The sequence below is a fragment of the Struthio camelus genome, chromosome 1, assembly GCF_040807025.1.
Source record: "Struthio camelus isolate bStrCam1 chromosome 1, bStrCam1.hap1, whole genome shotgun sequence".
In the NCBI taxonomy this organism is placed as follows: domain Eukaryota; kingdom Metazoa; phylum Chordata; class Aves; order Struthioniformes; family Struthionidae; genus Struthio; species Struthio camelus.
In genome coordinates, this window is record NC_090942.1 from 147,536,350 (window position 1) to 147,559,291 (window position 22,942).

Sequence of the window (22,942 nt, forward strand, 5' to 3'; positions counted from 1 at the left end):
CAATATATTATTGATAAAAGAGAGTCACGTGCTGTGTATATTAAGGCTGTAATAATAAGAAGCTGAAATATTCACTGAGATTTGGTATGACATCTGTATTTTTTTCTTCACTTATGTGTGTTTTAATGTATACACTAAAAGAATAAAATTCTTCCCGTGTTTAACCATAGCAACCCATGATTGGCACTGAGATGAAGATTTTTAGGCTTCTACCATTTCAGCTAATAAGACAAAAGTAGGAGAAAGTGATTCTTGTCCTTCTCAATCTGCCATAAAAGGGAGAGGGGGGACATGGGAGCTTTCCTTTGTTCGAGGTTCCCTGCTGTGTGCTTTATACCAAAAGATAGGGAAAAGCAAAGCAGAAGGGCCATTTTCTTCACTCCATAGGGGAGCACAACAGTGAGTTATATACAGCTAGCACATGATAAAAAATATTGCTTCATCTCTTCAACCCTTTGTACCAGTGTATATGAAATGAGACTTTTAGAGGCTAATACCTTGTCCAAATTTGGGAAATTTTTAAAAGGCAATAAAAAAGCTTTCCTGACAACATAGGCTTACTTCAAATCTTTGTACTAAAACCTGGAGGGCTTCAGATTCTCAGTGAATAAACTTTTTAGCATGAATAAAGAAACATATATTTTCCTAACTGCATTTTCAGAAACAACTGAACTATTTTATCCATAAATTTCACCCCAAAATTCAGCTTAAGGAGGAAAGCTGGAATACAAAATATCAACTTTTATCAATAAAATGATAATTTGATACCAAAAATACCTATTATTAAGGTAGCCAAAACCCCAGACTTCCACTCATAACACCTCAGTATGACTTGTATTTCCATATTCAATAAACAAAAATTAATCCTGTTTACAAATAAAGATGAAAGTAGGAGAGTTCTAGAAGCTAAGCTTGGCAAAGCTTCTGATGAGAAGAATAAAACAGAAAGCAATGCCTGCTCAAACCTTAGATTTGTTTGTTCTTTTTCCTTTATTAGTTCTGTGATGCTTGGTTGCCTGTTTAAACTTTTGTTTGGTGCGTAATAAAAGAGGTATGCTAGCCATCAGAAAACCAGTAGAATAACAATAAGTTTGGGATGATTTTTGGGATGCACACTTGAATTTCGTAGTCACTGCTTCCACTATATGGCTTGAATCAAACATTTTCTTACAAAACCTCATCACAAGGTGTAAAGGATTTTTAAATCTTTCTCCTCAGCGTGGAAAGAAAAAAAGGTAACACTTCGACCACTGAGCTAGCCATCAAAAGCTGAGCCTCTTTCAAAGTATTTAAAAGAATTTAGTTGAGGTTCCAGTTAGCTCTCATGTATTAAGAAAGAGGTGTGTTTTGGTCCCATAGCAGGAGGTGGCAGTGACAACAGGCTTTCCTGAGGTGGTGCCTTGAGAAAACGGAAGTCTGTTGAATCAATTTTTCACGATAGTCTTCAATCAAGACACTCTCAAGTTCTGACCTCTCCTGCTCCTCAGCACAAATGATACGTAGGTATCCAGGATTTAACAGGCATTAAAAAGGGAGGTAAGTTTTGAAAAATGAATGTAAATACTACTGCTATTTTAACTCTTAATCTACCTACAACTTTAAAAAGTATTTGACCTACATTGTTTATTTCATTATTCCTTAATCAATAGCAACATTGTGTACTGTCACGTGTAGGGGCTTTGAAAAATATGAATTCACAGCTTTAAATGAGGTGTACGTGTTAAGGATGTCTTAGTCAGACAAATCATGCCCTTGAGACAAGATTGCTTTATAAATTGCATAGAGACAAGAATAGAGGATTTAGTTCTTTAATGACTGAGTATACCCTCTAAATCAGGCACAAAATATTTTCCAAGAGAACTTGAAATTGTCTTTTCAGACTTTACTAATCTTTCCCAAGCACATATTAAAAGGTGATGTTTCTTAAAATGTTACTTTTATTTCCTAATATGTTTAGGAATAGTCAAATAATCAGTCCTACTAACTTTTAAAAAATGTCTTCCTTCAGACAATGGGCCAGTGCACACATCTACACTTCAAGAAACGGACAGGTCTCTTGAATTTTTAAAATTAAACACTTCCCACTCTCACAGTAACTTCTGTAAGTTTTATGAAGATTGTTTTGCTACTTTCGTTTTCTTGCCATGAATTTCAACTTCCCTGATTCACCAGGTGGATTTTGCATACGCCTTTATAATCTCTGCAGCTGTTGTGCTAAATATCTTGGCAGCTCCATGGCAAGGATTGGTAATGGATAACACCTTTACGTTCTATACTGTCTTCATTTCTACCTCCCCTTATATAAATCTAGCAACCTACTTTTGTAAAACAAGACGTTGTTGGGATGCAACCAATAGGCATTGGCTGTAGCTGAAGTTCAATAATGAAAGCAAGGGGATTAACGAAAGACAGAAAATCGTAAAGTATAAGCAAAGTACTGTTTTTATTATTAGGAATACTTTTATACTGAAAATAGGTTTTTTTTTTTTGTTTACATGTCACTATTTAGAAAGCAATCAAATATTTCTTTTTCCAGTTGAGTTACTTTTTAGATTACTTCATTTCCATTCCATTAAACAAATTGTAATGTCCGTAAGTACGTTTGTCTAGAGAGCATTTCTTCAGAGGCAGAAGGACTAGAGGACCTTTTCCCCCTCCAAAATGTTACGCAATGATTTTTATTTTGAATCTCATAGACTTTCTATACTATATGCTAACATAAAACCTTTTGTGACTAAAACTGCACTAGATACATACTGTCCTGTCTGCATACCTTTGAGAAAAAATATTCTGTCGTTTCTGCTCGTCCATGCTGGCATAAAAGGAAACATATCTTCTTTGACAAGTCATGGATCAACAGCCTTTTGTTTATGGATGTCTCTCCATTCCCTCCTGATTGCCTTGAGTATTCTTATGTTGCACTGTTTTTGCTTTGCTGTATTCTGTGGACTAATTCATTGTGAATAAACATAAGAAATTCGCTGTGGGGTTAGACTAGCTGTGTGTCTGGTATTATGTCTGCAGTAATGACAATAGGAGGTGCTACTTGGATATAATTCACAAGTCTGGCTGCGTCCTGCAATTCATTCTCCTAATATTCCCTCGGCATCCACCGTTGCTGAATTACGGATGTTAGATCCACCTCTAATACTTTTCAGTACCTGTTTATAGACCTGCTGTCCATGAATTGGACAATTCCAATGGCCTAATCCCATTCTCAGCCTGTTGATATTATCTGTCTTCACACCTGTGGGAACAAGATACAGAAGCTCATTACCGACTGAGTAGAGAAGTATATTTCAGTGCTATACCAAAAGTTTACCCAGGAAACAGTAATGACCTCCTGAACTGCCTTTCTTTGATTCTTTGATTCAGGGTGGTTGTTGTTTGTTTTTTTTTTCCCCCTAAGTTTATGCAGACTTACTTTTCAAATCTTCCCTCCCTGACACTGTGAGTGTAAGGGTGGGTAAGTGGAGTGGGAGAGCATCTGTTTCATCACGGTTAGCTGATCATGGACCTTTTCAGTTCAAAGGGTGTCATAAGTAACAGAGAGAATGATAGACAAGACGCACAGAGACACAAACCTGACAAACAAAGGGTAATGGAGGCAATGACAAAGACCACAAGTCTCCAGAGACGACTTGGCAGACCCATTAGGCAGACCCTACAGGCATAGCTTTGGACAGGGCTGACCTGGACTTCATAACTGAGTCCACTGGAGGCTGTGGCGCTTATGAAATCCCTTAATACTGAGTTTCCTCTCCATCTGAATGCAGTCAGTTTTATCACCTCCCAGATGATTTCTATTTTCGTTTCCAGTACCTCAACGCAAGATTTATTTTGTTCCTTTTCCTGTTTCAAGTCCCCTTTTGACTTGGGCTTTCCACAAATGTTATTTTACTAACAGCCAGAAGTACGTTATATTTAACTTGCTTAGTTTTACTCTTTTCCCTCATCATTCTTCCCTTTCTCATAATTTAAACAATGTACCTACATGTTCCTAAGGCTATTTTTGATTGCCTCATCTTGTGGGAACGAATGAGCCCCCTATAGTCAATATATGTTGAATTATAAACTCTTGGAAGCTCCGCTTTCATTTTACGTTTTCCCTGTTTTTTACTTTAGCCAAACAGAACCATTCTGGGAGCATCGTTAGTGAGAAATGAAGGTAAGCACAGCTCACCCACTCCCTCTCTGGACAATCAGAATTTACTTCTTTCCCAGGCACATAAAGCAGGGGAATTTCCTCACCTTTTTATTTGCTGTCTGCATGGCTGAATGCCTCTTCCTGGCATCTGATGTGCCACCCATAGCACTGCTGCCACAGCTGAGCCTAGTACAAGAGTGAAACAAGGCGGTGAACTCTCTGCCTAAAAGCATTGTTATGTCTTTTCATAGCACTTAAAAAAAATAACAACAACATGAGAACTCGACAGTTCATTATATGACCTACTGTTCACTGCATTGTGCCAAAATAGAATTACATATGTGTATGTATATATATTTATACTCACACACACACATGCATTTTCTAGTTAACCTCATTGCAAATCTTGGATCTGCTGAGCTCTCTTCCCACTTTATCATCTGTGCCTCTGGTCAGTTAATTTACTGTGAACATTTTGACAGACAATGGTTCCGGGATTTTTTTGCTGAGCCCTGGACAACATACTGGGAATGCATGTAGAGATCTGGTACTGAAAATATTCGGAGCCAAAATAAATCATTTAGTTTGTGACTAAGAGACCCAGACCACAGAGGCATATGCATTCTGTGCAGAACAGCTTCAGAGGTTGTCTCACATCAAGATATCTGCCTCTGAATAAATATTCAGCCGTTAGAGGACCACAAGCATATGTGTCTTTCTAAAACCAGCTTTGGCCAACGTGTAATCTGTTTGCTCAGTGTATCCCAAAATTAGCAAACACCTGATATACTGATGCTGATACCAACTTTTGCAAATGGCAGGATTCATTTCTGCTCTCTTAGCAATATGCAGAAAATAGCTGACCTGGAGGTGGCTTGTAGGTAAGATATTTGCAGTTCATATCCTCCTAAAGTAGATATCTAAAATGGGCAACATCAGTGACAACCTAGAAGTGCCTATTGCTCTGACTACCAGTTCAGGCCAGATAACTTTTATAGATGCTATTTATATACTTGTCCAAAGTTAGGTCGTGTACTCCCATCCAGATTGCTTTCAGTAACAGTAGTGTAATTTCTGCAGTCTTACCTTGTGATCTGAGGAGTACTATCATTTGAGATCAGCTCAGCAGGGGACACATTCTCTTTGGCCCTAGCACATAGTCATAGACTTGGTTTAAATATAGACATCCTGGGGATAGAAGGCACTGATCAGCAAGGCTCATTAAACATATGTTATTTCGTATTTACTTCTTATATTTGACATCACTTAAGTGGCTAAGTGACTGTTTCATATTATTTCACAGATGCAAAATGAACACACCATGTCCTAAACGCTTTTTCAGCCAAACTTGGATTTGAAGAGTCTCAATTTCCACCGACCTGAAGCCCAAAGAATTTGCTATGGCACGTGTTACAGTTACTCCTGTCATGCTGCTATTAGGTCTTTTCCAGTATAAGATACTATTTTCCACTAGTCTGGCAAGCAGACAAACAAATACAGTGGGTAAGTAAAATATTAAGTCAGAATTTGTCCTACGCTAGCCATCCCACATGTGTAAATAAAGCTTATTTTTAAGACTTTAAGCTTGTTTTTGCAGCCAATGAAGAGAGACAGAGACTCGTGCTAGGAGAGGTATCCAAGATAGGCAAAAGTGAATCACCTAACATTTGGGGAGCTACAGTGAATCTCACTGCTAAAGGTAGATACTCAACGGAGCTCAGCAATCACCTGCTCCATGCAACAACAGAGATCCTGGGGCAGCTCCTTGGTGTCCAGGTGTTACTGAGAAGTAACTCCACAGATCAGTATGCAGTGTGGGTCCTGTCTTCCTCTGTTTAATGTCATTATATTTGCAGATGCACTTGGGCTACGCAATGATGTGCACATTGCGAAACATGAGTCTAGAGTTATTCTGTCCTGGAACAATAATCTGACAGAAGAAGAAAGAGAGATGTACAGTGTAAAGTATATTTTGAGATATAAATTCTTCAATTCCTCTCATGAAAGCAATGTAAGTTGTTCAACGGCTACACATAGTTTAAAGTGAAATCGTGTATTACTTCATTTGACACATAAATTTGCATCATTTCCCTTTTAATGCTTGGTGCTATCTATCTTCATGCAACTCTTTCTTCCTCCTTTTAGGAAAGACTGCAGCAGAAGGAAAAGATAATACGTCTTGAGTTACGTTCCGGTTTTAGTGCTAGAGTTAAAACACAGCTTTTTGCAAAAGGAACAGAAGACCTAATTAAGGAGAGTAGCTGGACTGAATTTACTTACAAGGCACCTCCAGGTCAGCTATTTTCTGTGTATTGTTAAGACATCAAACACTCATGGCAATTTCTGTCTTACTTGGAGACATACCATTTCTGAAAGCTGATTATTGTCTTATGCCATTTTTGATATGCATTTATTAAAAACATGGCACATGGTATCTTACAACATAAATAGGGAAGGATGTGGAAATGTGTTACAGAACTATTTTCTTTGTTAGACTTACTTAGATTCAGAGATGTCTAGCTCTACTGAGATAACAGATCTACCTAACTACTCTCCCTGCTTTCCCTAGCTACTCACGTCTCATGAAGATTGCCTTTTCTACCATGTGGTTGCAGGATATCTTAAAAGGATGGAGCTCTTCAGCTGCTAGTCTAGATTCTTTTTTTTTCTGCAAGTGGGTCAGTAAGACTTTTGGTGGCAGTAGCAGAGGTGCTTCTCAGTTGTCATTGTCCAAAAAGTCAAAAGGCCTGTAGGGTCACATCTACCACTTATACGCCTTTCTAGAAGTGGTGGTATCTAATGGATTTGTGCTGGCATCTATCACTTCATTATTAGAAAAATCAATGTAAAATAAACACCACGGTTTCCTTTTTTTCCCCTTTCTTTGTTGCAGTATACATTCAGAATCTTTCATGCATCATATATAACATTTCTTTTTTCAATTGCTCCTGGCATATTAAAGCAGAAGCTCCTGAAGATCTCCAGTTTTTTTTTTCATATAGGTAAGGATCTTTTACAAAATAAGTATGAAATCATATTATTTTGTACCTAAGTCCTAGATTTACAAGACTCTTATTTCCTTCCCATAGACACACAAGAAAAGATTTTGAATGCCAGCAATATATAAAAAATGAAAGGAAGAAAAATATTGGATGCCACATGAAAGAAATATATTTCCAACCATCAAGAAAAATCAATTTAAACATATCTGTAAGAGATCTGAGAAGTAATTCAAGAAGACAGTCTTATTACAAAGCTTTTACACCTCAGACAATAGGTAAGTATCGCCTATTATTGCCTATTACAAAACCTCCTTTTATTGGTTCTTTCACTGGTCTGGGAAGCAAAGGAAGGAAAGAATGAAGTGTGGCAAAGTCAGAATATTAACTCTAACTTTAATGCATTCATATCTCTGAGAGTTTTATATAAAGATTAAACAAAATAGATAATGGCTCAAATAAGGTTTATTTTTTCCCTGATGTCATATCTTTATTTATGTATTATTGACATTTTAAAAAAATTGATATGCTATTTTGAGAAAATATTTTAAATATTCATTTAATGCAATTTGAAAGGTGTTATACTCCTCTTTTCTCCAGTTTTTTTCTTTTCTTTCTTTTTTTTCCTTCAATTTTCCTGAAGAAGAGGCTATAAGGAAGGAGTATAAAGCCACACAAGTTATATTCATAATTAAATTGGAAAATATGAATGTTCTTAAATGTTAGTAACATTTCTATTCATTTATGAAGCCATTTTTAAATAAAAATAATACTTTGACTTTAATTATTGTTATTTTGAATGAATAGAGAAGTTTATTCTTCCTTACTCCTCTGTGGCCTGTGAATTAACCTAATGGGTAAAATATTCTCTTGGATTTTTATTCAGATTTCAGATTTAAATAGTTTTAAAATTTTGAACATATTGGTCATGTTGCAGGACCTGTAAGATTAAGGAATAACTCAGGAATCAGGAAATCAGGAATAACTCAAGTGAAAGTAAAACATACATACATACATACATACATACATACATACATATATATATATATATGTATACACACACACACGCGCACACACACACACACACACACACACATATGTATATGAACACATTCAAAACTGGTAAGATCTATTCTCAGTTAAGGTTAGACCTCATTCATGCTGCTTTAATACATAGGCTTTACCTAAAGGTTTTCCCTAAAAGGAAAGCTAGCTGAAACAAGATTTCTGTTTTAGAAAAATAAAATATTTTCAAGAAAATTCTTTTTTTTTCTGAAAAGAAAAAAAAGCCTAGGAACACTGAGCTATAGACACACTGTATTAAGGTGTTTCCGTAGCTGATCTAGGAAGCCTTTAATTTCGAAACTGGCTGCCTGGGGTTTGACCCCATCCCCAGGCCTCACAGCAGAGGCCTGCCAATTGTACCTCCAGCCCTAGGATCAAAGGCATATAGCAAAACAGAATTTCAAGTAAGAATTAAAAAGCCTAAATTATTCTAATTTGCCTGCCAACTTCCTAAGGGCCTGCCCAACCCTATCTTTGCAGTCTCACGCCTTCTCGTGTCCTTCTGCTATTTTCAGGCAATCGTCCCAGCCCAGGCTCTCATCTCATGCAGTTCCTCACCCAGGAGCAGAGGGCTGGTGTAGGTAGGAGCGAATAGCAGCTAGGTAGAAGTGAACAGATGCTCTTTTTTTCTACTTCACTCTCTCCACTTAATTGTGATCTCCTTCCTCCTGTTCGAAGTGGCCACTGCTGTCGCCTTACAGGGGTCAGGTTGATAGCATTTCCCCCTTGCCCTTGCTCTCTTACTGTCTTTTTGATTTCGCCGTCAACACTGGTGCCCTCTAATGATAGTCGATTCAGTCACCAGCTTCCTCTTCTTTTCAGTGCCCAGTCAAACATGCATGTGCTCAGCTTCCTAAATTTGTACATTATCATAAAATATTTTCTTGGAGAGCTGAGAATTGCACAGCTCTGTTACAAGGCATTGATCAAACAGTGAATTGCTTTAGCTCTTTGGTGAAAGAACCTCATTTTCACTATAATTCTTATACTGAGGAAGAACATTTTTAAAATTTCCACAGACATTATGCTGATTAGTAAATTGAAACCTGAACAGTCTTATGGCTTAATTAAGCAGGGACAAACCCTGTTTGTTTTACTCCTAAAATCCGTTGTCAAACTTTGCTGGTGGGCAGAAAAATCTGGGCATGCCTACAGGAAACATTTCTCATGTAATAAATAGTGGAATGCTCTTGAAAGCCTCTAACATTGCAAGCTAGGGCTGTCGTCTCTCTCCTGAAAAGGTAGCTACGCCCTACCCCTTGCACTGTCCTGGACATGCTGTGCATTGCCATTCCCTGAAACCCAGAGTGTCATCCAGTAACAACATCCAGTAGTACTGTTTGACAAAACAGGACTCAGATATGTCCTATGCTACGTACTGCCCCCAGGCAACTCAATTCTAACTCCCCTTGTGGGCTAAAGAACTCTCTCACTTTATAGCTCCAGACAACTGGTGACAAAAGGGAGAAAAAATAGCTTCCTGCTCTTGGTTATACTCACCAAAAAGTGAGATGCTGTGGGAATAGTATCTCAGAGGTTTAGGGTAAAAATATGTCTCTGCTACTACAGAAACTGGGCAATGAACAGCTGCTGCTTGCTTTCCTCACGGTCAGGACCGTCCAAGGCAGGTCTTGATCACTACCCAGCTTAGTGAACTTCAGGAAGAGGGAGAGGAAGAGAACAATTTTGCAAGCCAAAGGAAGCCTGGAGAGAAATGCTTTTGCTAACTTTGTGGAACACAGTAGGGGATCTGTACTCAAAAGGGAGGAGGCTTTTCAAGGAGGGGAAGGAGAAAGAAAAGCCGAAAAGGAAACCTCAGTGTGTCACACATGCCTGAAGAAACATGGTCCTGCAGTGACAACTGCTAGAAACAGAGAACAAACACAGCTGCTGCGTGGACTAGCAATGCCGCCAGTCATCCTCCTTCTTTGTTTCTCTCACTCTGTCCCTTTCTCTTCTCTCCGGCACCACATTGAAGTCATATAGCCCTCAGACTTCACCAGCTTTGCCCTCCAGACGTGCGGTGAACTTCTGCCGCTGCTGGGAGGACTTTTTCAGAGAAATCCAGCCGCGGTTTCTTGCGTCACAGTAATGTGCTAACAGCTTGAGAGGGTTCAGGTTGCCTGAGCACTCCAGCACACACCTAGCATCAGGGCCCTAACACTAACCGTGCTAGAGAGCAATGGGAAACTTTCTTGATCTGAACTAGAAGCTAAAATCCTCTGGAACTGAAGTGTCCCTTGCTTCCAACCCTACACTTCTTCACTCCCTGCACTACTTACACTTCATGTCTGGAAGAGAGTGATGGAGACAGGATTTTTTGTTGTTTTTTACATCATCTGAGCACATCTTGTTTCAAAAGCAAAACATTCCTCTATAGCAAGTGCTCATTCACTCATTTACAAAAGAAACAGAGGTATCTTAAGCATGTGTAGCAAACCTCATAGATTGGAAAAGAGCTGCTGGAGGCTGATACCTCTTTAGTAGCCCCTCAATGAGAGCTGAAATTCTATTATTTTCAAGGTTATACAACTAAGCACGTGCATAGTCTTGGGGTTAAGTTCATACTAGCTAACTTGGACACTGACAGCAGGGTACATGTGGCAACAGGAAAACTAGTAGGAAACCAAGAATCCAAGTATTTACTTAGATACTAAATGGGTTTTTCAACGTGAACTGAAGTCCATAAGGGTATGACTGCCTTTTATCGTTATGTTAAAACTATTTATATTAAACTACTACATATTCTGTCATCATAGCAGACCTCACTAGTTCATCTACACAAGCTGTGGTCACAGCAGTGGGTTACAGATCTACAAAGGTACCCAAAGATTCCAATCAAATCCTGCTGAGTGATACACAACCCAGAAAAGGTTAACGCTTGAGGTTACCAGAAGGTAAAATAGTATACACAGGATTTTAGAGTTTGACTCCGCATTCACAAAGGCAGCAATTTATGACTAGCTTCCTCCGGGTACCCCACAAGATGCAGTGGAAATAATCTTACATTGTACAGGGCCTACGGCAGCTCAGAGATCACTTCAATACCCACCTAGGCTGCAGAGAGTGAACTCGGAGGGCCCACTCATCCTACCCACCCTCATCACCTTCCCTGGAAAGACATATGAAAAAACTCTCTCTCTTTTCTTTTGAGACAGAAATGGGTATAATTTTCTGAGCAGCTTTTTTAAAGAGAACATCTAAGTTCACAGTAAGCCTTCTTGCAGCGTGATTAATTCCAGAATAGCCAGCTCTTTATTTTAAGGATTGGCACACTATTTGGTTTGCATGAGCATAAACCGCGAAACAACATGAGGTACCGAAGACCTCTCTGTGCTCATTTTCAGAGAAGCTGAACCCTCCAGTGAACATCTCAATTTCCCTTGAAAACAGAAGTATTAAAATTCACTGGAAACCCCCGCCTACTATTGGTTCTGCAAGTAACAAGTGCTTTTTGTATCAAGTGAAAATTACAGATCACAAGGTAAACAGTTCTGCAGTACTATAATTAATTTGCGTAACATAACTTCCATAACAACCAGGCATCCCTTTAATTTAGCAGAATTAAAGCTATTCTTCTAAGAAATCCAAAAGTCTTTCATGAATAATCAAGCATTTTTTCGTCTTTCTGGTCAAAAAGAGAAAGCTAAGTCATTTAATGAAGTTTTTTGGATTCATATTTAGAGTCAAGTGGACTGGTTAATTTGTCTTTTCTTGTTGAATTTGAATTGTACTTTAATTTCATATAGGTTATTGATATTTTTGGTTTATTGAAAATTGAGTATCAATAAAAAGAAAAGCTCAGAAGCCACTGTGATAATATTATTTTTAAGAAAAAATAAATAAAAAGGACACCAATTTGTGAAAACTGAGAAAGAGAAGAAATGGTGAGAAGTTTTTATTCAGAATGATCATTTTCAGTTAGAAAAATATATTATTGAAAAATATTAACCACCACTACTATTAATTCATTTCTGTTCAAGGTAGGACTGCCAAGGTAAGACTCTTTCAATATAAGGAAAAGCATGGCTAATATGGATTGGTCAAACACCAGCTTATCGCTTGTAATACAGTTTAATCTGCAGTTGCAGGTATTTTCTAAAAAAATAGTTCATAGGTTTATCCTTCTTCACTAGCTCTCTTCCCTGCATCAATATGTAGACATACTTTCAGAGTTTATCTGAAGGATGTTAAACATTTTTAAGCAGTATTATAGCTGTAGTATTTATCTAATATTATTGAAATAATTATGAAATAGTTAATTAATCTTAAAAACCGATTTTTAAAAAAAATTTCCTTCTATCAGAGTAGAATTATGCTGGCTGTCAATATACTCCTCAAAACTAAAACTTATTCAATAAATTAAGTTGTAATTTTAATTTATTCCTGAAATTTTTAATTAGGCTTCACCCTTGTCAAATTTTCCTTGCTTATTTAACTGATGTCGTATTCAGTGAATAATTCACGTGAAGTATATATGTGAATCCTTGCAGGACTGTGCTCACAATTTACATGACAATGTTCTTTTTTTCTAAAGACCTTCACTGAAAAAATCCATCTTACTATTTGTATATCTTGTATATATTTGAAAAATTTTCATACTGTGACAGAAGTTTCTCTTAGTTTTAACAGTAAAAATAGAAGAGTGTTGTAATTTATGTTACATAGGAAAATGGCATTCACTTCCTTTCCTTTTAAATTTGCTGGCAGTAACAGTTGAAAAATTTTCATGCAGATTCTAATTTGAACTCCTCAACATTCAGAATAGGAAGCCAAGCATTTAGTTTAGAATATGATAGCTAAGAAATTCAGAAGTTTATATGCATAAGAACTTTTTGGACTGTTGGTGTTTTCATTCAAGGTCTCTTTTAACTGTTTGTTTTCTTTTTTTTTTTTTTTTTTTCCGGAAACTAAATCTTAGCTAATAAATACTTTTTTCGGTGTACAATACTCTAACAGTAAAAGGCTTAGCTAATCTCAATGCAAACCTTTAAGCGGCAACTGAAGTGTGAGGGAATGTATGAATAGATTGATATGTATCCAGTCTTTGTTAGACACAGTAGAAAGCAGAAGTGCAATGAGGTAGATACTTTACTGGTCACATAGATTTCTCTTCATAAACTACAGCAGGGTTTATTAATTTAGACAAAGCACTGTGCTAATACTTACAGGCAGCTTCCAGAGGAGTGTTGGCTTACACTTCCCCCGTGCTCCCACATCTGGAAAGGAGCTTGGGTCTGTGCGTGGATGTACCAAAACCTCCCAGCTCTCTGTAGGCTGTTCCAGAAGGAAGACAGGCCTTCTTCGAGGCCATCTCTTCAACTAGTTATAATCCCCTTAACCATTCCCAAGCCTAATAATTCAAAACCCTACCTGAGACATCTTGGGGCTTGTCCCTGTCCGTTCCTCGAAGCTCCTCATCACCAGCATCCATGGGTAAAGTGAGCAAGCAAGTCGCATTTCAGCCTGCAGCATTCGTGCAGCCGTCACAGCCCATGTTTCCAGCTTCCTATTGCCTTTGCTTCCTCCTGGAAGGAAATGCCCACATTCTTACCTATAAGGAATAAGTCTATTTCTTTTTTCTTGTCTTAGACAGCTGCTCCTCTGTTTTGTACATATTTGCAGGACATAAACATAGCACAGCAAAGGAAAATAACCAGGGCATGGAAGTGAAGTAATACCTACACTGGTAGAAAATCATGCTCGTTTACAGATGGGATGGCTGGGAAGACAGGAGAGAGTCTAATGGCAACAACAATAACAAAAAAGGCATATGACGGCACCAGCTGAGCCAGGAGGGCTTTAAAATGGATCAGCACTGAAGCTGTTATTAATTAAAAGGGTGCAACAGTGCTACAGGAGACACAGGAAGGAGAAGAATGGAGTAAACTTGAGTTTCTGGTTCAAAACCAAAGTCAGGTCTTAACAGACCTGACTATCTATCACAAAGACTTCATGAGCCAAACTGATGATTAGGGCATTCACATGCAGGCCTGTAGATATTTGTGGGAGAACAGCTAAGAAGAGAATGACTAAAATATACAAGTCTATATTTATTTATTCTGAAGGCCAGAAGAGATGACTTGCTGAATATTTATGTGTACAAATAATAATACTGTGATACAGATTGACCAGGAATAAAAGATAGGAAATAAAGTCCTCACATGACAGACAGCTAAGAAAGGTGGTCAAGTACAGTAGGAAACAAGATTACAGTTCAGAATAGTGGCTAAGTCTGAAATCAACGACGCAAAATTCGGTAATAAATAATATCCTACAGTTAGGAAGTACAGGTCAAATGTGCAAACATGAAAAAAAGAATTAACATGTAGGCAGCAATGCAGAAGAAAAAAGATCTGTGGATTATATGGAACCACAAACTGAGTCAATAATTCCATGCTGTTACACAAAGGTCAAATGTTATTCAAGTGCATACAACAGACGTGTCACATTTAAGATGGAGGTTGTGACTAATTTACCCTTTTTAGTACTGAGCTTCACTTGAACTTTCAAATTCTGTTTTGCGCACCACCCTTTAGAAAATATAAGCATTGGAAAAAAGTTCAGAGAACATCAGTAAGAGTTATCAGAATGATCAGAATTTTTGAAAATATGGTCTAAGAAAGGAAGACTGAAGGTCTAGAGAAAAGGAGTGTAAAAAACTTGTATTAACCATCTTCTGATATATAAAAGGCTAATAAGAAGAGCATGGGGATCATATTTACCCATGTCAACTTGTGAGTGGGATAAAAAGTGAATGGCTGAGTTTGAAGTAACCTACAAATTATGAAAAGTGTTCTAACTACAGGGAAAGTCTAACGTGAGAACGGGCTCCTTAGGCTACTTGAGATGGGTATAAAGTATCTGAGAAAAGATTAAACAAACATCCTGCAAGAATGATCTCAGGAGACATGACTGAAGGTTGCTGCACATCCTCACTGCCAGAAGATGGCCTACATAATTTTTTAAAATTTCTTTCAGTCCTGCATTTTGGTTATTTCTTATGATGACTCAAGCTCATGGTTTGCTACCTAGGGAGAAATTTTCAGGTACAGAGTTTAGTTAGCCCTTAACCCTCATGGTCACTTGCAATTTGCTTTTCAAAGCCCTCATATCCCACATTTCTGCTTACTTTTGAAAAACTTAGCGTATGAACTTTTGGATCTATTTCTGACACCAAGTCTGGAAGAAAGGTCTGAAAGGGATTGAAGGAAGAGAGACAAATAGCACAGTACACGGAGCCAAATCCACACTGAGCACCAGTCAGTGCTAGAGGAACAGGAGGTGACCTCTTCTTAAAGGTGCCTATGTAGTAGTATCTCATCACGCTTCCCTATCTTCAAAGATGCATAGATGTAAGATGCAAAAATTTTGGGCCCCTCTGTGTCTGAGCTGCATAAATCTACTCCCTTGCAACTTCTTAACATTATTGCTAATTTTTATGAGCAGCAGTCCCTCTCCTACTTTTTTTTTTGTTCCTTCTTAAACTCTTAACATTGTTTATTTACAATAATTGCCTTCAGTTCTCCAAAGTGACCAACGATCTCTGTTATTAACTGTGACACTCCTTGTCTGGGCTTGATTTTTTGAAGTGATATGTTTTAATTTATAAGCATAATTTAAGGTATTGCAAGATAGTCACTAAAATAATAGACGTTCCTCACCATTAGTAGCTGAAAAATGTGAGCTTTTATTCTGCCACAAAGTCAGGTACAAAACACCACCTAAACCAAAACCCTTGAAACTTGATTTCATAATTACTGTATTCCACATACACTGAATGTGATACAAAATGAAAGGGGAATCAGTGCTTTCAGGTTCTTGCTGTTCTATTACACCTGATACCTTCTTCCGTCTTATCAATTCTGAGCTTTTCTTCATTTTCAGATAAGACTTTTAATATATGCCAGGCAAAAGTCAGATTGTGCCTGGACATAAACGCTCTTTCTGAAAATCTCTTTACTAGATTTGAGATATGAACAATGGTATTTGAAATCACTAGATTTATATCTGTCTGAACTGCAATGTGAAATCACCCAAAATAATCCCCTAAACATATCTTGCTAGCCTGTAAATGTCTCCGAAGAGAAATATGAGTATCCATTCCACAAGCCACCATACAAATGTGCGGCACAAGTGAGGGCAAAGAAAGAGAAATGCATAAGAAACAAGATTTGGAGTGAATGGAGTGAACCAGTGTTTATTGATGATGGTAAGTTATCATGTATTTACTAATTGTAACTCTTAGTATTATATAATTTATTATCATTTAGCTTATTACTACGTCTGTTCTTCTCCTTCTCCTTCTGTACTTCTACCATGGCAGTATCTCTGTCTGTGCCATGGACCAGGCCCTAAAAGCTCTAGGTGCCGTAGAGAAAGGCAGTCCTTGCTTTAATGAGTTATATTTCCTTAGTCCTAAGGCTGTTTTGCACAGGGGCAGTTGTGCAAACGGCTATGCCCCTGAGGTAAATTACACCTGACTCTTGTTAGTTAGAAAACAAAAATTGTCAGCAGCTAAATAACATGCATGAGACACAATTCCCTCCTGCCTGCTCTGCAATGGGAAGCCCAGGAGTCTTTACAATTGCTTTGAACTGGAGTTACTAACCCCTTAAACCCAGGAATAACACAACAGTCAAAATTGCATAGTCTTTAAGGACTAAGTCTAACATATTTAGCCCTGTTATTGTATCAGCAAAACAATTTCTTATCTGATAGAGATAGGAAGTGCTTTAGCTGTCATTTATATATATCTGCTCGGGTACCCACAATCTATTTTAGCATAAACTAAACAGAAGCATTATAATACTTTTCCTTCACTTCCTGTAACTAAATTTCAACATTTATATGCTAAGAAGGAGAGCTCCTGTGCTTTCCATGATGAGAAAAACACCTCCACATACAGCCTCATGATGTCACGTTGGGTAAAGGGGAAGTAGAGTAAAGGAGCGAGTAACACCACATATTTACCTAAAAAAAATTGGTACCTAGACTTGTCTCTGTATGTCAGTGCACAAAACTGTACAATACTGTTGTTAATACAACAAAACAAGGTAAATATCTGTCTAACGCAACAGACTATGTATTCTGGAATACATCTTTCTGATCTACTCAGCTTCAAGTACATGCTTATCAGAAGAGACGAGAAATACAAGGCCAGACACTGCTATTTCTGCAATGCTTTGAAAGTAAATTTAGTTATAGGGCTTGTAGGAGTCACCCACTTGCTCAGATGACTCACTATATTTCAATATTCTGTTGGCACCTCCTACCTACTGCCTCACTTAGTCCAGATTAATTCAACCTAACTGGAAGCATTTCATTAGTTTTGGGAGAGAGGAGCCTAGTTGCTCCGTGTGCTCTCTGTGGCAAAGGAGAGAGCACATTTCAGCCCAATAGAGCTTTAAATTTCCCTTTGGAGATCTTTCTTTCTTCCCCCTGAAGACAGAGGGAGCCTAGTAGGGTGGCATGGTCAGCAGAGACATCTGCCTGGTGCCTGCTGGTAGGTCAAATGCATGTGACCACTGTGTAGGCAGGAGAAAGAAGGAAAATTAGCGCTCTTTATAGTGGGAAAATGTAGATCTGCTCACTGCCTGCCACCATCTCACATGAAAAAGAAGAAGGAAATGGAGCTGAGCAGTCACCCATCCTGATTCAACCTACCAACCATGCTTTCAGCAACTGCAGCTGTCCTTCAACGGTTTTCAACATCGCTGCTTTCCCAATTTCCTCTACAGCTGTTGTTCAGGCTTAACAATCACAGCTCGTTTCCTCCCTTTCACAAAAGTTTATAATAGACTAGACTGCCGTGTCATATAAACTACAATAGTTGCATGTGTTCAGTGCAGTACGTTGACTTACCTCTGGAGTGTGCCGCACATATACACAAGTTCATGTAATACAGGCAATTTCCCTTCTTCCTTCCTGTACTCGGAGAGGATCAGTGGCTTTTGTAATATGGATCTATGGAGTACATTACACTGAAGGCCCACATGCTAAGGCAAACCTCTTTAAACATCTCCTTTGATGACGAGAGAAAGTTCTGTGTGCATTTTATTTTGAATTTTGTTGAAATGATTTTGGCTGCTTCTACCTGGGGACATGTATAATAACTGGACGTTATGAAGTACATTTTAATACTACCAAAATTTTAAAAAGCTATTATTAGTAGCATCATTCACGGTAACCAATGCAAGTCATGTACCTAATTTCATAGACATAGCAGATTGAAAAAAAATTGAATCTTTTCTTGAAGTGACCTAAAATAGAAAATATCCATTCAATATTTTAATTTTGGAATGTGTCGGTTTTTCTGGGGAAGTTCTAAAACAGCAGAAAATGACCTGCTGTTTATTTGCTTCTATAGGACATTCCAACATTTCATCTGGAAAAGATGTTATATTTCTTTAAGAATGCATTTTTAAGTGGCATTTCAGCTTCCATTTCAGAAAGCTGAAATATCAGAATGAAATAACATAAATTAAAACATAATGAAAATATTTACTCTGAAATGTTCCTTTGACATGAAAAGAATTGGTTAATCTTCTCATGGGAAACAGATTCATTTTCCATTGGAATTAACATATGCCCTTGAAAACACTCAAATTAAACTGAACTGAACTTTTCAGTATGGCAACTTTCCATTAAAAAGGAAATGTTTAATAAACTTTATGTATATTTAGAAACTTGAAATAATTGCTCTAATTTTTTAAGCTGCTGAGCATTCATAGACCACTTTGAAGTTAATAGAAATTCAGAGGTGCTCTGCATTTTTGCAAGCCAAGCAATTTATTTTGGTTCAATTTAAACATTTCCATCTGGGAAAAAAAAAAAAAAGAACAAAAAATAGTATACCTAAAGGAATACAGGTCATTCTTTTTCCTCTTCATTTCCAAAATGTGTGAGGTAAGAAAGCAAGAGAAGCAAAGGCCTCCATGGGTTGGTTGGTTCAAGGATCACTGTTTCCTCTTTTCTTGAGTGTGTACGTGACACAGGGCTAGCAAAACAATGCAGAACAGTTATCTCAGACAGAGCCCAGAGATCATTCAGAATATATTTTCTGAGCAATAATCTCAAAAGACAGCAAGGGAAAAACTCCTCCTTCTCTAAGCAAAACACTCTAAGCAAAAAAAGAATAGTTTTATGTTTTAGTAAAACATTAAAGTTATTCTTATATGTAGTTTTACCTAGAAGTTTGTGAGTTTTTCCTGGTTTCACATCGACTTTGTGGAAATTCATAATATCCTTCAACTACAGATGGATTAAAAGTAGAAACTGTTATCAACTGTTTTGTTCTTTGAATTTTATCTAGATTGATTCTAAAACCACAGTTAAACTGACCTAGGACTGTTAACGTTTTGAGAGCTGTTCCTGCCTGTTTTTCTTCAAAGTGCTTAGTTCGAAGGAATTCAAACCCTCCTCTTGATTCTAAAGCTGGATATTAAACAGAAAACAAAAGCTAACAAAAAATACGGTTTTGAGTCAACCAAAGACTTTGCTATTTTTGGTATGGGGAAAGAATGGAAAGCACAGAGTGGTAATATTCATTGAATAGTAAAAATATGTATTTTTAGAATGTTATATTTGCACTTTTTTAGGACTTTGCCTAACATGGTTAAAAAAGGTAAATATAATGAAAATCAAATGTTGCTTCTTCAGTCAAAGATAATATCTTGTTTCACAAAAACCTTTTATTTTCATTTTGCCTTAAACCACTTCCAGCTGTGAAGTGGTGAGGAGGCAGCTGCAGGGGGATCACAGTGTGTAGAGATGGGAGGTGGCAACAGCAGGAATCCAGAAGCAGCTGGGGCAGGATCAGGAGTGTCAAAGGCAGGCAGAGAGAGGAGTCAGATATCTAGAGGAATCAAGGGTGGATGGAAGTATCTGGTCAAAGGACAAGTAATGCCCGTCATACAAGAGAAGATATCCAGGGAGAGGTGGGGATGGAGATCACTGGGGCAGAGGAAGCCAGAGAAAGTGCTGGACCAGGGCAGCAGCAAAGCCGAGCCTGAAAGGAGGAGAAAAGAATAGTACTGAAGTCAGAAATCCCTATTTTTCCTAAAAAGCCCAGGGAAATGTTTCTTTAAATCTGAAGTACTGCCAGAATGGTACAATATTTATATGAGTCATTAATATACACCTCATCCATTTATGAACTATCCTTTCCCATATTGTTAACATTGTCCTTCCCTCCTCTTTTTAAGAAAAGACAGTGGACATCACGTTGCTAATCCTCACCTTGTTTTGCCTTCTGGTTTTCCTCGGATGCTTGCTGAGATGTGTGTGTCGAAGGTAATGCACATTTCTAGAAGGTAGTATAAATTTCAGGTGGAAGAGAGGTGAGGGAGGAAAGAATTACCTCTGTGAGGGCAAGCAAGCCATGCAACGGATTAATAAGTCAAGCATAGATCTTCTCAGATAAATCCTGTTTGCAAGAGGCAGCTAATTGTGCGTTCCTGGCTATTGTTCCAACAAAGGTGTGATGGACAGCCAAGACAAAGCTATTGCTGAGCACTGTCACTGTCATCTCATGGTTCCATCTCATTTCCAGGAGCTCCAGTCTCACACCAGACTCTTAGGTCTCTTTCTCCCACCAGAAATGGTGTTTTCCACCCCAGTATGACTACCTCCTTTTTGCTCTCCGTGTGACTTTGCCCCGTGCTTCTGTAGATTCTGTTCGGTGACATCAGCATCAATCACACTAAAGATGAATTCCTTTGGCCATATTCTTTTGGCCCAATTTATTTTCATAATTCGTGGGTATCGTCTACAGCATTCTTTTCCTCTAAGTTGCACAGCTTATATGAAATAAGTTAAAAAAGAAAAGATAGGCTGACAGAAGAAATTTGTTCTGCTGTACCACCAGTGGCTCTACACCTGCTACCATAAAATGCAGCCTACTGAGTGACTGGTCCATGCCAGCGCTCTTCTACTTGGCTGCATAACTTTTCCATTCAGGTGATGGAAAAGCTTTTCCTATGCTGAACAACATTACGTTCAGGATAGGATGGTAACTCAGGATACCTTAATATTTGGAAGGTGCAGCATGTAAATGCAAAAGCTTTTGCCCTCAAAAGTTAATTAATTAATTAATTAACTACTCAATATTGTTCCCGCTTAGGATAAAAGCAGTTGCCATATAGCCTATCTTCCTTCAGTAAACAAACACCCAAGGAACTATAGATACGGAAGAGTTAATATAAAATATAGAATAAAAAGTTTCCTCTAGAGGTAAACAAAACACAGGAATGAACTCCATCTGCATCCAAACACAAAATAATATTCTCGTCAAATAGCAAGGAGTTCCTCTGGTCTCAGGAGAGCAATTCACGTGGTAGAGCTTTCCTGTGGGAAACCTATAGTATTCACAACCAAGAGATAATCCTTTGTGATGGTACACATAGAGTACCACTGTACTGTGCAGACACCACTCACTTGCTCTCCATTTGAATTCTACTAGATTTCAGTAAACAAGTTAAAAGATGTTTCAGATACTATGTCTGCCCCTGTCCTCAGACTTTTCTTTCTTTCTTTGATTATCATACTTTATGGATGATATTTTTAATTATGAAAAGCACATATAGGAGTAATTTTACAGCTATAGGCATGTGGCATGCTGCAAACTCACGCTTTCCTTAGAAGTTAAGTGTGTGCGCATATGCATACCATTCCATTAAATCTCTAGTAGGCTAAGAAACAGTCAGGGTGACAAAGATTTGGAGAAAGCTCTGAGCAAAATGTCTGCAATGAAACCAGAAAGGGTAGAATAGTTTTAGAAATTAGATGTCTGACTAATTTAGACATCAAACTCGTGCATTATTTTTGGCACCTATTGAGATATTTCCTCAAAGTGTTCAAGTTCCCGTTCTGTTCAGTAGAAAGAGGTCAGTTTCTCCAAAGGCTGTTAGGTGGCTGCTGTCCACTCAAGTTTAATTACTTTCTTTAGATTTGTATAGATCTATTACAAAGTATTGTTGAATGATCTGTTCCTGCAAACATTTAAGAGTGGTGTGCCGTATTACTCTCTTGCAGGTACAGATGCCTTGAAGTTATAATCATGCCTGTCCCACAGGCTTCGGATAATATCAGAACTTGGTTAGCTGCAGAAGAGACTCACTGTCAGGTAGAGTATGCCTGGGTTTTTTCTCATACAGCATTAATATATGTGATATTATTTGGGGTCAGAATGATACAACTTTACCGTTGGAGCAGCAAGTCAGTTTTAAGAAAAACTGGAAAAATGGCATGCAAAATATTTGTACTGAAGCCAAAAGAGAACACAAGGCTTGTGGAGATTACAGAACAATGGTCTTGGTAGGCAGGAGGGAGAAAATCCTCAGGGTAGTATTATTTCAAGCGTACCTGAAAGAGAAAGTGTTTCAGCACATTCACATTTGGCAGGCCCGTGTTTCAAGGAGCAATCACGATGACTCCCTGCAGAAGTCAGTTATGGGGCATCAGAGTCTGTGCAGAGATGTGTGAAGCATTAGCTATTTTGCAATAACAGTCTGTGTGCACATTTTTATGGCAAATAAGAGGACCCTCCACAATGCACAAAGTACAAGCTACCCCAATGTTGCACCTGCTGCAGTATAAAACCATGTATAGGGGGGTTTACTTTGGAAGAGCTGATGTGTTGTAAGCTCAGACACTAACTCACCTCCTTCTAACTTATTGATCCTCAGCTTATTGGTTGATTTATTTAGTCAACTGGGCAAAAGAGAAAATA

At 38.0% G+C, this 22,942-nt stretch overlaps 1 protein-coding gene across 15 annotated transcripts in view; it reads left to right on the forward strand.

The window, feature by feature from the left end:
• Positions 1-22,942, forward strand: part of LOC138062951 (interleukin-5 receptor subunit alpha-like) — a 55,459-nt gene that overhangs the window by 24,113 nt on the left and 8,404 nt on the right. For 5 of the 15 annotated variants that reach the window (XM_068922510.1, XM_068922501.1, XM_068922517.1 and 2 more), the window contains 11 exons: positions 1,360-1,536; positions 4,126-4,168; positions 5,451-5,650; positions 6,004-6,158; positions 6,293-6,440; positions 7,041-7,149; positions 7,237-7,424; positions 11,559-11,695; positions 16,279-16,423; positions 20,418-20,505; positions 22,246-22,336. In XM_068922510.1, coding sequence (XP_068778611.1) covers positions 5,548-5,650; positions 6,004-6,158; positions 6,293-6,440; positions 7,041-7,149; positions 7,237-7,424; positions 11,559-11,695; positions 16,279-16,423; positions 20,418-20,505; positions 22,246-22,336 — 1,164 coding nt within the window. In that variant the 5' untranslated portion in view covers positions 1,360-1,536; positions 4,126-4,168; positions 5,451-5,547. Of the gene's footprint in view, positions 1-1,359; positions 1,537-2,008; positions 2,102-4,125; positions 4,169-4,535; positions 4,599-5,450; positions 5,651-5,744; positions 6,159-6,292; positions 6,441-7,040; positions 7,150-7,236; positions 7,425-11,558; positions 11,696-16,278; positions 16,424-20,417; positions 20,506-22,245; positions 22,337-22,942 lie in introns of all 15 variants that reach the window. The other 10 variants (XM_068922525.1, XM_068922586.1, XM_068922557.1 and 7 more) reach the window with 9 other exon arrangements.